This window comes from Chanos chanos, chromosome 7, assembly GCF_902362185.1.
Source record: "Chanos chanos chromosome 7, fChaCha1.1, whole genome shotgun sequence".
Lineage (NCBI taxonomy): Eukaryota > Metazoa > Chordata > Actinopteri > Gonorynchiformes > Chanidae > Chanos > Chanos chanos.
Window position 1 is genome coordinate 34,925,490 of NC_044501.1, and position 14,725 is coordinate 34,940,214.

The window sequence follows — 14,725 nt, forward strand, 5'->3', positions numbered from 1 at the left end:
GTCAGTTGGGTGGAGATTCAGTGCTCAATAAGAGTGGGGCAGTAAACACACACACACTTTGTGACCTCTCTCTCTCTCTCTCTCTCTCTGTATGTGTGTGTATGTTTGTGTACCTTTGTGTGTGTGTGTGTGTGTGTGTGTGTGTTTGAGAGAGACAGAGAAAAAGAGAGGAAAGACCGTCTAGTGTATGGTTGTGGGAGGATTACATTATGTGTCAGTGTGTTACATCCTTTTCCAAGTGTGTGTGTGTGCGTGTGCATGTGCGTGTGCGTGTGGGTGCGCGCGCGTGCGTGCGTGCGCTCGCCTCCGTGTCTGATCCCCCTTTAATCCCGTCTAAATCTTGTCTTATTACACTTTTCTAGACAGCCACCATAACTTGTGCTGACTGCTTTTTGGTCAGTCTTGGCTGAGCTTCAGCGCTCAAGGCATTTAGCGGCGCCTGGACTTCAATTAAGCCAGTATAGATTCTGGCCTGAGATTTAACACCGCATTCAAACCGAAGGCTAAAGATTCCAGCACTCAGACTCCCATATTTTAACCCCCCCACCCCACCCCCCCCCGCCCATTTCTTCCCTTTCCTCTACATTGTCCCTTTTATCCTCCGATACAGAGACTGTCGCCCTGATTAGAATTAAATTACATCCAATGTTATGTATTGGCAGAAAAAAAAAACCAAAAAAAAAAAAAAACTACATGCCCCACGAGGCAGTGGGAATTGAATCCCTGCCCCGATGCTAGTCTTTCTGGTTCACGGGGAAAAAAGAGATTCATCAAAACGCTGAAGCGAGTTAGGCTAAGCTACCGTATTTACGCTCAATATCTGAAAGATATTCCGAGAAACACTCTTGTCAGTTTTCGGTCAGAAATCGTTAATAATGTTACAAATAATTTGTTCCCAGGCGATGTTTACGTGTGATCCATATTTATTGGTCGGGAGTGAAGCTTGCTTGCTCAAGGCTGCGCGGGAACTGTAGGTCTCTGGTTGGGATTTGAACCCGAATCCCTCTGATGATGTGTTCATTACTCAGGCCCTGAACAATAAAACTGAGGCTTAAGCGGGCGCAAAGTCATGATTAACCCTTGTGTTCAGTGTGACTTGAACAAACACTGTTATTGTTGAGTAAAGAAAAGGGTTTTTTTTCCGTCTTCTTCTGCTGCTGACGTTTAATGTCTTTGTTGCTGTAAAATGGAGAAATGATTGATGACGCACTGACACATAGGATTTGATGATTCTCCCTAGAGATGCATGTGTCTTTCTCTTTCTCTCTCTGGTTCTATCTCTTTCTCTCTCTCTCTCTCTCTCTCTCTCTCTCTCTCCCTCTCTCTCTCTCTCCCTGTCTCTCTCTCTCCCAAACAAACACACACAGACACACACACACTCTGTTTGTCTCTGTCATTTTCTCTCAGACAAAGACACATACACACTCTCTCTCTCTCTCCCTCTTGCCTTCTCTTTCTCTAACATACACACACACACACACACACACACTCTCTCTCTCTCTCTCTCTCTCCCTCTTGCCTTCTCTTTCTCTAACATACACACACACACACACACACACACACTCTCTCTCTCTCTCTCTCTCTCCCTCTTGCCCTCTGACTAACATACACACACACACACACTCTCTCTCTCTCTCTCTCCCTCTCACCCCCTCTTTCTCTGACTAACGTACACACACACACACATATTCTCTCTCTCTCTCTTTTTCTCTCTTTATTTTTCTCATCCACACGTTCTTTCATTCATCCTAGGGATCCTGGACTGCTCCCTTGGGACTCCCTGTGCGCACAATCACATTAGCTGTCTGCCTAACCTCCAAATATAGCGCGTGCACTAATACAAAAAACCATAGCCACAAAATTTGGATATTGTTCTGTCAATAACGCTGGAAATTGTTTTGATTTCTCCCTTTGTATGAGGAAGGAGGGATGATATATCTGTTGTGCAGCGATTTATTCATAATTAATCTGCCACTTTGTGTTTCCATTCACCACAATCAGCTCTAATGAGTCCAGGCAAGCTGTCGGTAATGACATATTGAAAATGAAATATTATGTGAAAGAAAGATAGGTTGACATTTAACTTTTAATGCTCCCTCTCCGTCTCTCCCTCTCTTCTATTTTTCTCTGGGCAGTTTTTCATCCGACTCTTTTCCCCTTCATTCATTCTCTCCTTCCTCTCTTTCATTTTATCCCGTTGCTGTCCAACTGTTATTCTCTCCACCTCTCACTCTCTCTCTCTCTCTCTCTCTCTCTTACCCCCCTCTCTCTTTCTAGCTCTATTTCTCTCTCCCTTTCATCAATCTTTCCACACCCTCAATCAGTCACGCTCTCAATCACTCTCTCCCTGTCTGTCTGTCTGTTTTGTTTTCTTTTCCAGGTGACTCCCTCGTCTAAGATTGTGGGGGATCTAGCTCAGTTTATGGTGCAGAACTCTCTGTCGCGGGCGGAGGTGGAGGAACGGGCGGATGAGCTGTCCTTCCCTCTCTCGGTGGTGGAGTTCCTCCAGGGTCACATCGGCATACCGCACGGCGGCTTTCCAGAACCCTTCAGGTCAAAGGTAACGCGTTCTCCGACCCCTTAACAAACCCGTCAAAAAAAAAAACACAGCCCCCCCCCCCCTAAAAAAGGCAACGCGAAATAAAGAGAGATCAGCATTTTCAGCTCCTGTTCCTGGGCAGCGGTCTCTCCTTTGCGTCAGTGCAGCTCGACTGCATTTTCCGGTAGGTTCCGGCTGGCCTTTAAACAGATGTGTAAAAACAACAGGACTATATCTTCAGCAACTGTGTGTGCGTGTGACAGAACTCCGGAGGTCTCCACTGACAGAGCGTGTCATAGTGAATTTAGTCCTGAAGGGAAAATGACTGTCTTTCCTCTTTTTTCTCCCTTTTTTTTTTTTTTTTGCTTTTGTGAGCGACAGAAGCATTGTTTCCAAATATCATGCATGACAAGACAAAAAGAGAGTGAGAGAGCGAGAGAGAGAGAGAGAGGTGAGGCTGTTGCCACCCTTTCACCCGCTCTCTCTTTCTTTCTCTCTCTCTGAGGAGCATTGGTGCTCCCAGATTAAACGGGAGTGATTGGGGAGCTAAATTTGCTGGCTCCTGATAAACTTCCGGAGACAGGGAGTGGTTCAGACGGCAGACGGTCGCCCTTTTAAACACGGAAAAACGCCTCATCACAAAATGATGACGTTCTCAAGAACTTTCACATATTTAGCCCCATGCTGATTATTGAAACAGAGAGCATGCTGCCTCCAACCAGAGAAACCCCCCACCTCCACCCCCATAGCTTGCACGCCTGCACGTTCTCCCTCGGGAATAAGAAGCCCTGAGGCGCACCCCCCCCCCCCCCCCCCCCCCCCCAAAAAAAGAAAGCTCAAACAGTGTTTGTTGGCAGCGGTGGATTTCTTCTCCGGTCCCTCTGGATACCTTTTAATGTGCCTCTGTAGACTGGCAGACAGTTTCCCTCAACTGCAGAGGGGACAGGGAGTGTGAGGGAGTGAAAAAGAGCCAGAGAGGAGGAGGAATACAGAGAGGTGTCTAATGATGCCACTAATCTCTAATGAGAGTGATGAGAATTGGGATAAGTGAAAGAAAGAAAGGACCCAAAAAAAACAAAAAACAAAAAAACAAAAAACAAAGACAGAAGGTTTGGTGGGGGGAAAAAAGAACAAACAATACAAAAAAAAAAAAAAAAGAGACAGAGATGAAGTGTTCAAGAAAGTAAAGCGATTTAATAAAAGCAAAAGAAAAGATGAGAGAGATAAAAGGAAACAAAAATAATTTTATAAGAACAAACAGTTCCTCGTAACACTGAGCTGGAGCCGACGTCTTTTTTGATTGTCTCGTTGCGGGACAGACATGTTGGATTCTCCACTTCCAGACAATATGAAGCATCCCTTTTTTAAATCAGCAGTGATTCTTTAATAAAACATATTGTGTATCTGCATAAAGTTAAATGTACAAAGGTAAAGAATCAAATAAAACCGACCAGACAGTGGAAGGCTACCACCCTCCATCCGTCCTTAAGGCTTCAGACGGAGCGAGAGACCAGGTAGTTGACGGGGGAATATGTGTTCCGTGATGAGTAATGACACAGTTTGCTTTTTTTTTCTTTTCTTTCGCGATCGTGTCCCTCGTTGATGTCAGTCCGTCGCCGTGGGAAATGGAGTATAATGGGATGGCGCTTGGCCCCGTACCCCTGAGGTTCGCGTGTTGCGGACGTTCTAGCGTGAGCCACCCGCGGGCTTCACTGTCATGAATCTGAGCTCCCAGAGTCTTTGGCATGGGGGTATTTTTGTGTCTGTGTGTGTGTGTGTGTGTGTGTGTGAGGCACTCAGAGATAGAAAGAGAGAAGGAGACACTGTGAATATGATGCGGTAGCAACAGTGGCGAAGCAAAGCTAGTATCCTATCTCTGCAAATCAGCTTTTACAGATTAGCTTGGATAGCCAGCCAAGCCACGCATCACTGCACCCGTGCTGATAAGGCTGAGAAATCTCCTCCCAGGTACATAGTTAATCACACACACACACACACGCACACACAGAGCGACTGTCCAAATGCCACCTGAATTCGGCATAAGAATTTTTTTTTTCCTTCTCTAATTGCATCGGAAGTTGACATTTATTACATGTTCACTACGTGTTCAGTATGTCTTAATAAGACAATTAAAAAGCATATCGGAGTTAAGGGATTCTTCCCTGGTATTTGTGCATTCTAGAGGGGATTACGGAGGTTGACACATAATAGCCTGTGTCTCCCCGCCACCGGCTAGAATAATAAGCTTTTCTATTCACTGCCTCAGAGTCTAACAAACTCAAAGCAGAGGCTGGAGAATGGGGGCTATGAAGCTTAACCACTTCAAATCAAGCATGAGGCATTTTTTAATAGAGAAAGAGGGACCACTTCACTTCAATTAATCAAGGCTTTGACACAAAACAGAAGAGGCTAAGCATTCGTTCACGAGTCGCCCACAACCTCTGCCCACCATGACCCCCACAACCCCCCCCCCCCCACCCCTCCACCCACCCCGGTACGAAAACGCACACATTCACGCGGAGACCTGGCGCGCCGGTGCGGGTGACGTCGACATTCCGTCAAACCCGCGGATCGCCTCAAAAAGGCGTCAAATTAACGAAGAATGATTGGCAAATGCGCAAAAGCATCTTTGAACTGCAGCCTGTGTGACTAATAGCATTGCTGAGATCTTTTGTGTTTGCCGGCTACGCTGAAAGAATGCCGCTAAAAGAACCCCCTCTCCTCTCTCTCAGCCCTCAGAGAGCCCGGTTTCACAGTAATCAGCATGTTTTATGTGTAATTTTAGACGCATTAGCTTAACCGAATGCATTAATAGCCAGCTCCCTTTACAGAGGCCGGATTCTCAGGGAGAGAGAGGTGAACACGCTAAGAAAAAAGTTCTGTAATTCTTTTCCTTTAGTTTTTTTTCAAGGTTCTTTCAGGAGGGACAATGAAATTTTGTGTGTGTTATTGTCGTTAAACCAATGGTCAGAGGAATAAAAAACCCACCCCCAAAGAAAAAACGTAACTTTTGAAAACTGTTTTGTCTTTGACATGGATCTAGTAGACATTAAAAAACTAGAATCTTCCGGAGCTGAAGTTGTCCTCTGCTGTCTTTGTCAGATGTTATCAGAGCTGATCATCCAGACTGAAATCTCCTCTAATCACATCAGGAATTTGACTGATAGATTGATGGATTGATTCTGGCTTTAAAAAAAAGAGAGAATAAATCTATAAATAAAGGATGTAATTGTTGTGTTTACCTCACTTGTCCTTTCAAGCCATTACTGTCAAAACGGGTAACCTCAACTCCATCGCACCAGCCGCTAGGCCGTGCCCCAGCGAACCCCGTCGTCGATTCCTCCGTCACCTCAGGCGTTTAGGGATATTCACGCGGGATAAAGCGGGTTTTGAAAGGATAATCCGGTGAAAGAGACGCAAGGAAGTGGATTTGGTTCAATGTACGACAGACCCCTTCTCCTTCTTAACCCCCCACCCCTGCCCCCTCCACCCCACCCACTAAAACCATTACTACCTGTCTGGGTTAATGGTGGCCGGAGGGTTTTGCTCTCAACGCTTTGTTTGGCTCGCCGCTTAATCGAGTATATTTATCAAGAACAAGGCCAATTACCCAGCCTGCCCTCTGCCTTTCCACCAGAGAGCATTTAGCGAAAGGCCACGCCAGGAGAGCAATCAGCGAGTGAGTTTTTTTAGCATTATTATGGTACGTTTTGTATTCTAAACAGCCCGCTCATTTTTTATTTATTTATTTTTTGGTCTCTTTTGTTTTGTTTTATTGCACTTCTCTCTTTCTGTGTTTATTTATTTATTTATTGCAGCTGCCCCGGCGAACTCTCCGGCTCTAATGACGGATACCAAAAGGGATGGTTACGGGTTTTTTTGGGGGGGGGGGGGGTTCTGTTGTTTGTTTTGTTTTGGTTTGATTTGGGCTTTTTTTGTTGCAAATGGAAAATAAACAGTCGATACAGAGGAAGAATAGCACTAAAGCAGTAGCCCCCCCCCAACCCTCGCCCCTCCCACCCCCTCACACACCCCCGACACACAGCGTGCTAAAAAACCCACCGGGTCAACGCTCAAAAAACCCTGCCAAAAAGCTAAGCTCGCGTGTTTCCAAAGCCACAATGCGGAGATCAGCTGGAAATGCGACTCAAACAGGAACTTTTCCCTTAGAGCGACTAAACACAGAATCTGCGTGGAGGCTATTTTATTTTAAAGTTACCCTGAGGTGAAGATAATGGGTCATTTTAGCTTTCAAAAAGGGGTGCAAAAGAATGCACATTTGTGTGGACTTACACAAAACACTAAAGAACGTACACATTTTCCTTCTCTGTTGCTCCCTTGTGGGGTTTTTTTTTTCCCCTCACTTTCATTCAAGAGAAATCCTGCTGTTTTTTTTTTTCCCCGGCTCCAAGGACATCGCTAAACGCTTTTATCGGAGCCGTTGGCCCTCTCGGCTGTACGAAACGCGCTAACTGCTCTTGTCATTTCAGTGGCAATTAATCAGCAAACATAAACCTAAACAAGAACGGTTATTATTCTGACATAATGGTGTCTCAGAATGCCCTCACAACACACCTCTTTGTCAAAGCTGTGAACGCATTTGATCTACGCTTCATCGGCATTTTACATAGTTAATGGTGTGTGCGTAGCATTTGAAATTGATTAGTGGAACATCTGTTGAGTTACTGTGTCTGGCTTTATAATGATATTCTTCAACAGCTAACTAAAGGATCATATACTTACAACTGAATATAATAAGTTATTAATAAGTCGTGAATAATAAATGAAACCATATAAAGACCTGTGTCAGCCAATGTTTAACATTTAGCTTGAACATAAAGGTTGAGGCTTAATGCTAGTTCCTCACAGTAGACCTCAAACGTCAATACAGAAACTGTTCTGACCCGGATCACACAAGTAAATGTATTTATTGATGTTTCCAGACTTTCCGCTTCCTGATTAAGTCCTAGTTTTGGATTTGGAGCTATGGGTATTCTTTTGAAATGATGTCATTTTTGGTGTAATTTTTGGTGTCATTTGGATGCTTTGAGCATCAACAATGTGTATTCCTCATATTTGTACCAATTTAAAGGAAACGTTTTTAATTAATTTGTTGCAGACTTCATTTTAGAAACAGAAATTGACTGAAATCCGCGTTATTCTTTTGAAATAATTTTGGTTTATTTTGATAGCCTTTAGCATCTATACCATGTATATTCCTCATTTGGGTGCTAATTAATAATAAACATTTCTTCATTAAGTATTCAAGTGCAGATTTTTAGAAGATTTGAGAAATGGAAATGGACTATAGTAAATGTGACGTGTCTGGACTAGGTGCTGAAGTCACTGCCTCGCGTCGAAGGTCGTCCTGGTGCCTCCCTACCCCCCATGGACTTCAAAGCCCTCGAGAAGGAGCTTCGAGCGGCACACGGCGATGACATCACACCAGAGGATGTGATGTCGGTGGCCATGTACCCAAAAGTATTCCAGGAGTTCAAGGAGTTCACATCTACCTTTGGGCCCGTTGACTGCCTTAACACTCGTCTGTTCCTGGACGGGCCCAAAATCGCTGAGGAGTTTGAGGTGTGTTTTCCCCTCCTCACCTCTACTTCTCCTTCTCCTTTCTCACCCTCCATCTCTTTGTTTTTTCCGTGTTGGCTTCTCTGCAGTGGCAATGTGTGTCATTTTTTGCTCCTTTTTTTTTTCATTTTCTTTCTCCTTATTCGTAGTCCTTAGCAGACGCTTATAATCCAGCTCTGTGTTCTGAAATTTAGGGTGCCCTGGGATTTGACCTCCTTCAGGCTTTTGGTCAAAAACCTTCTTTTCACTTTCACTTTGAATTCTCAATGTCAAAGCCAGGAGAGCTTTTAAATCAGCCTTGCGTAACAGCCAAGGCCATGCTTTTGCAGTGGCTTCATTAGCGCCAGCCAAGGTTTCGGTTGTGATTAGCATAGCCTAGCACGGCCCCTCCCAACCCACCCACCCCAACCCCCAAAATGCAGTTTGAACCTGACCTGGCATCAATTTGAAAACATGATCATGATGTGCTGTCCTCAAGATTTGAAAGAGCAATCTAACGTGGCTTCGTTTCATTTAAAAGAAATCTCGAAACATAGAACAGCACAGCAGCCGTCTAAAGATAACTTGGATAGTCCTTTACTGTTGGATCCAGCCCCACGGGCGACCAGATCAAAACCAAACAGTACATGTGACTCGGGAAGCGCAAAAGCCAGGGATGAAAGTCACTTTTATTTCCTCAGACTCTTAAGAGAAAGAGATGTCTGGACATTCAGTCTAAAGTCTGCTAGTCAGAATTTCTGCCCTTTCCCACACTCTCAACTCAAGTGAACCCATGTGAATATATAAGGCGTTGTTAGCCGTGACCGCCAACACGACATTGCAGTATTATTTCAGCTTCCCTTACAATGCCTTACATTTAGTTTGTTACTTAATTTATAAAGGTTGCCTGTTATGTCAGCTTGCCGCCATGGTTTAAAACGCTCAGGTTCAAATACGCAACGTAGCGGTGTGTATATGTAACCTCTGTTTTAACCTAGCCTATGTATCTTTATGCTGCGCGCTTGAGTGCGAAGCTACTCTAAACTGTGCTGGTTTAGTTTAGCTCTGGGGCTCTGTCATGGAGCAGCATTAGTACACAGTGTGCCACTAAGCTGGAATGACATGCTGTGCCCACCTGGGTGACACCTGGCAGGCACAGACCTGCATGAAAGCCTGTCCCATACACCACCAGGGAGGAGACACGAGATTAGCATAGCTGATCAGGACAGAGAAAGGGAGGGAGAGAGAGAGAGAGAGAGAGAGAAAGAGAGAGAGCTCTATGATGACTAAATGAGCTTTGTTACTCTCACTGCATTATTCAGAAAGCACCAGCAGACAGATGAGACGGCAATGTTGCCTAGGCAGCGGACGCATGCAAGATTTCGCTCGACATTTTTTGGGGGGTTCCTTTTGTCGCGTTTGGCAGCATTGCGTTCAGAGCTGAAAATCTGCGTAATCATGATTTCTGCCTAGAGGCTAGAGGGGTTTTTTTTTGTTTTTTGGGGGGGGTGGGGGGGATTTTTTGCTTGTTGTTTTTGTTGTTGAAATTGTTTATTCAGATTTCTTCTGACGAGAGCCAAGTAAATGAGATGTTAGCTTTGGCTGATTAGCACAGATTAGAGCCCGAGCTATAAAAAGCCATTACTGACGTTCGTAGCCGTACAGTCTGCGTACTAGAGTGCTAAAATAGCAGTAAAACTTCTCATATAGAGCTTCAGATTCATTGCTGTTGAAATGTGTTTGAAATAATCATGTCGTTGACAGTCAGAAAGGATGAGGAATTTAAACGTAGACGAATGACCCTTTACTTGACTCATATGGTGATAACGTCCTCCAGTAGAGTACACTCTTTCAGGAAGGGAGAAAAAAAAGAGACACCATCACAATGGAGATGAATTTGCTAGAATGATTTTGCCTTCACACCGTGGGTCAATGGGCAATGTTTTTTTTTTTTTTTATCATTATTACTATTTTTGACATATAAGTGCTAACATCAGCAATATTGAAGCTTTGCACTTGAAATCTCCTCTGTGTTCAGAATTTAGAAATGTGAAAAAGCAGTTATCACAGTCTCTGTCCTCTTCTCTCTCTCTCTCTCTCTCTCTCTCTCTCTCGCATTCAAGGTTTTTTTTTTTCTTTTCATCTTGCATCTCTTCCAGTTTTATGAAAATTTCTTAATCCTCTCTTCCTCTCTCGCTTCTTGTCTCTTCCCCCATTACTCATTCTCTCTCTCTCTCTCTCTCTCCCCATCTCTCTTTCTCAGGTTGAGCTGGAGCGGGGGAAGACGCTGCACATAAAAGCTTTGGCTTTGGGTGATTTGAACAAAGCGGGACAGAGAGAGGTGTTTTTTGAGCTCAACGGTCAGCTGCGTTCAGTCCTGGTCAAGGACACAGTGGCCATGAAGGTAATTGAACCCGTTCATGTAGGTCTCCAGATAGGTTTTCTCCGCTTCACTTACTGCCATAATACAAACCTCTCGCCACACGCGAGCACCCACACGCGTGCGCACACACACATACACACTCGAACGTTCTCACTTGTACAGTGTGTTTTTCAGATATGAGAGATATTGCAGTCTGTATAAGTATAAACTACAACATGTTTTTTTTTTTTTTTTAAATGATTCACTTCCCAGGGACTGATTAGCATCTTTTATCTTTGCAAGTTGCCAAGCAACATCTTTACCTTTTCACAGAAATATCTGTTATTTTAAAGAAAGTGTTACCTTTAGTTCTTTGTCCACAACCTGTTGAATGCTCCGACACCTGGTAAGAAAACCGTATCACTGATTATAAGGAGCTATGGAGAAGCCAATTGTAGGTAAAAACTGCAAAATTCTCAGTTAGATTGGTCAAGAAAGGCTTTATTGTCCTTCCCCTTGCCATAAAATACTAAACAGAATGTTACCCAGTCAAGCAGCACCCCATAATACAGCAACTGATTGGTTCACCCCCTCACTGACTGCTTACTAGATTATATACAACAAGAAAGAAAACACACCAACTAATGCTACATTTTATGCTAGTACCACAGGCTCCAAGGAGTCAGGTTCTTGAGAGGGTTTTGTGAGTTTTACAGACGTGATCTGTCTCAGCTGACTGACATCTTCCACCCGCTTAGGAAATGCACTTCCATCCCAAAGCCCTGAAGGATGTGAAGGGACAGGTGGGGGCACCCATGCCGGGGAAGGTAGTGGAGGTCAAGGTCAAGCAGGGACAGAAGGTGGAGAAGGGTCAGCCGCTGTGCGTCCTCACCGCCATGAAGATGGAGACGGTGGTGAACTCTCCAATGACTGGCACTGTTGCCAAGGTCTACGTCACCTCCGACAGCAGCCTGGAGGGCGACGACCTCATCTTGGAGATCACCGAGTAAAGACAAGCGGGGGGGGGGGGATTACTGGAGGAGCGTTAATGGTTAAAAGGTTAAACTGGAGCAGGGGTACTTCACATTTCAAGGTGATCTATTGCAAATTAGATGTAAACTAAAGATAACTGGACTGGTTAAATCATCTCCAATGTATATTATAAAAACTCTGGTTGCAAATATATGTTTACCAGATAGGGACTTTATCAGTATATACACTGCTGTGATTCTGTGAAGATTCAGTTCCATCCTTGCTTGAAATTCACTCCTTGGTATTTTCAGTACAGCTATAACACAATGAGGAATCAGTGAGGGCTTCAGCTCTAGTATGTTTATATCTATGTCCATAAGCTTTGAGAAAGGAAGTGATAGAGTTATATTTTCCAGATAAATGATTCTAGTTTTGAAACAAATGAATTATTAATGCATTAACAAATGGAGCTGCAATTAGCTGGACTATTGTGGAGTCTTGCCGACATTTCACAGTGAAATTCTATCCTGTACTTTATGTGAGTGACGCTGAGCTGTGTGTGTGTGTGTGTGTGAGCATGTGTGGGTGGGTGGGTGTGTGCGTGTGCGTGTAGTTGACTTTACACGGTGAAAAGTTTCAGAAGGAGCAGCCGTTTCATTTTAATGTTGTCTTACTGGAGCGTAAAATCCATTTTAGAGGTCTGAAATATTAATGTTAAAGTCTGTAGCAAACACAGGCCCACATTAAAGTGTAGAGATAGAGCCGTCGTCATGGCAACGTTGTCTCTCGCCGCTTAAGCAAAGCAATAAAGTCATGTTATTATGATTATGTTAGATATTTAAATTGTTGGGTTGTGTAAATGTTTATTTCCGTGTAGTCATTTGGTAATTGAAAATCATTGGAATGTTTTTGAGACATTTGCTTTGACACAGTCCCCTGAAAGAATGTGTTCTTAGCAGATGGTTCAGTAAAACAGAGAGCATTAATGCACAGTCGAAGCTCCGTACCCTCCTCCTTTATCCATATTTAACCTCCCTCTATCGTTCCATCCTTCCTTCTCCCTCCGTTCGTCTCATCTTTTTGTTAAGTTCATACAGTCAGTGAGGCGATGGTTCAGAATTTGCGGCGTGTAGAGCCAGAGATGCGTTAACCGATAAGTTTTTCTTTCTTTTTTGTGATATGTTCCAGAATCTTCCACCTCTGAAGATGAGAGCAAAGTATTTTTACTCCACGTGATATCACCCAAGTAATTTTAGGCTACAAACAACTGTCAGTGAGTGGTCCAGCATTGCTAGCTTTTGTGACTCACTGACTTCCTATAGCGCTTGTGCGCTACTTGAAACTTTAGGTGAAAAATAACGTTTGTCAAATGTCATTACCAGATAAACACATAGTATTTGTTATGAATAGTGCGGAAAAGATAGGAGTTATGTTACGTTAATGGCTATGACTTTTGTTTTATCTTTCACTATAGAGCAAAGACGTTATTAGCATTTTTATCGATTTTAAAGTAACTCTCCAAAACGATGCCGTGTCAGTTTCTGAGAGAATTTACTGGTCTTCGTGATGAGGTTCTTGCTTTAGCCCCCAAAAAAGAAAGCCTAAACCAAAATTAGGGTTTCTGCTTGTAAAAAAAAATGTGCATCTAAAACTTGTAAACTTGATTAAAAAGCCTGTGCTTCCCTCTCCACAATGACTGCGGCGGCTGATAGTCTAGGGATAGCCGGTGGCCGGGAACGGCCGTATAAAGTAAGTCTCTTAAATTGAATAGTTGCAGAAAAAAGAACTGCTTCGGATGAGCACCGGGCCTGAGATTCAATCTTTTTCTACCGACCGGCTTATCTCTGACTTAGCAGACTGAGAAAAGCCCCTCTCAATTGGGCCAGTTTCACTGAATAGATTTTTCATTAAATCATGCTAGCTAAATTTGAGGCTCCTGTGAAATGAGCTTATTCTCATCACTCTATGTGTGTGTGTGTGTGTGTGTGTATGTATGTGTGTGTGTATATATGTGCGTCAGAAACACAATGAACCCCGCCCGTCACCCATACGTTCAATGGATATAGAATATAGATATTTGTCCCGTTACCACGGTTACCATAGATTTATAAAGGACAGGCTCGTCGTGAGGCAGCGGAGTTAAACATAGAAACTATTCTTTTTTAAATGAATAAAGTGGAAAAGGAAGAGAGAACACCCTCTTCAATTTCTTATTGTATGTGTGAGTGCGGTGAACAGAGGAAACGACAGTTGTCGAATTGTTCTAGAACAATATCCCGTTTAGTTCAAGAGCCCATTCAGTCTAGGGCATATAGATGTAGCTGTTAAAACCAGCACACTGTATAAGCAGAGGACTTCAGTTAGAGTGGATTTGACCAATTGCACAACCCATTTTTTGTTCTTCTTAAAGCCCAGTTTATGTGTTTGACACGAGTTGTTGAAATAGATTTTGAAAGGGCATTTTTACACATCAATTCGATAACATTCCTGTAATTATTGAACACTAACTAGATAGAATTAAAGAATGGTGCCTGTAGGAGAGACAAAAAAAGAATACTAAAATATGCATGGAGACTGACGTTAAAGTCATATTTAAATGGCATTTCTCATCAAATCATGTCATGCATTATTAATCATATGGAATGTGACAGAGAGGGCTTTGTAATTGTCATCACTAATAAGAATTTAATCAAAGTTTATCTCTCAGTACAAATCTTTAATGTTTTGCCTCTCTTGTGAGAATGAATGATTTGTCCTTATTTTCCTTTTTTCTCCTTCTTTCAAGTTTTCACTGTTTCCTTTTTATTTGTTCATGTATTGTTCAGAAATAAATGGTTGAAAACACCTAATTATGTGTGTGTGTGTGTGTGTGTGTGTGTGTGTGTGTGTGTTTGCGGCTCACGTGCCCACAGTTCCACTCAAGTTAACAGTCACACACACAGACCCTGTTGGACTAATAGAGCTTCATTGATTTGTGATGAGGTGATTGATGAGTCACATGACCTGGTTAGCAAGTCTCACATGTATGCCTGGGGGCAAGGCTGCTACAGAGAGAGAGACACACACACACACACACACACACACACACACACACACACACAGATTCTGCTACGTCTGCTGTGTGGAAGAGTGCATATGCATCCCTCTGTGTGTTTGCTTGTTTATGTCTGTTTACTGTTTTAATGAATAAGTGATTGAACAAGCGTTTTGAGATTCATTTACACAGATTAAGAGTCACTGAGTTCACAGTGCAGCTACGTAGAGGAAAGAGTGTGTGTGTATGTGTGCTCTCA

General features: G+C 43.3%; 1 protein-coding gene across 1 annotated transcript in view; it reads left to right on the plus strand.

The window, feature by feature from the left end:
• pcxb (pyruvate carboxylase b) overlaps positions 1-14,276 on the plus strand; it is a 130,639-nt gene extending 116,363 nt beyond the window's left edge. Inside the window, exons 18-21 of the mRNA XM_030779490.1 lie at positions 2,381-2,560; positions 7,874-8,122; positions 10,362-10,502; positions 11,219-14,276. Coding sequence (XP_030635350.1) covers positions 2,381-2,560; positions 7,874-8,122; positions 10,362-10,502; positions 11,219-11,470 — 822 coding nt within the window. The 3' untranslated portion in view covers positions 11,471-14,276. The remainder of the gene's footprint in view (positions 1-2,380; positions 2,561-7,873; positions 8,123-10,361; positions 10,503-11,218) is intronic.
• Positions 14,277-14,725: the final 449 nt, after the last annotated feature.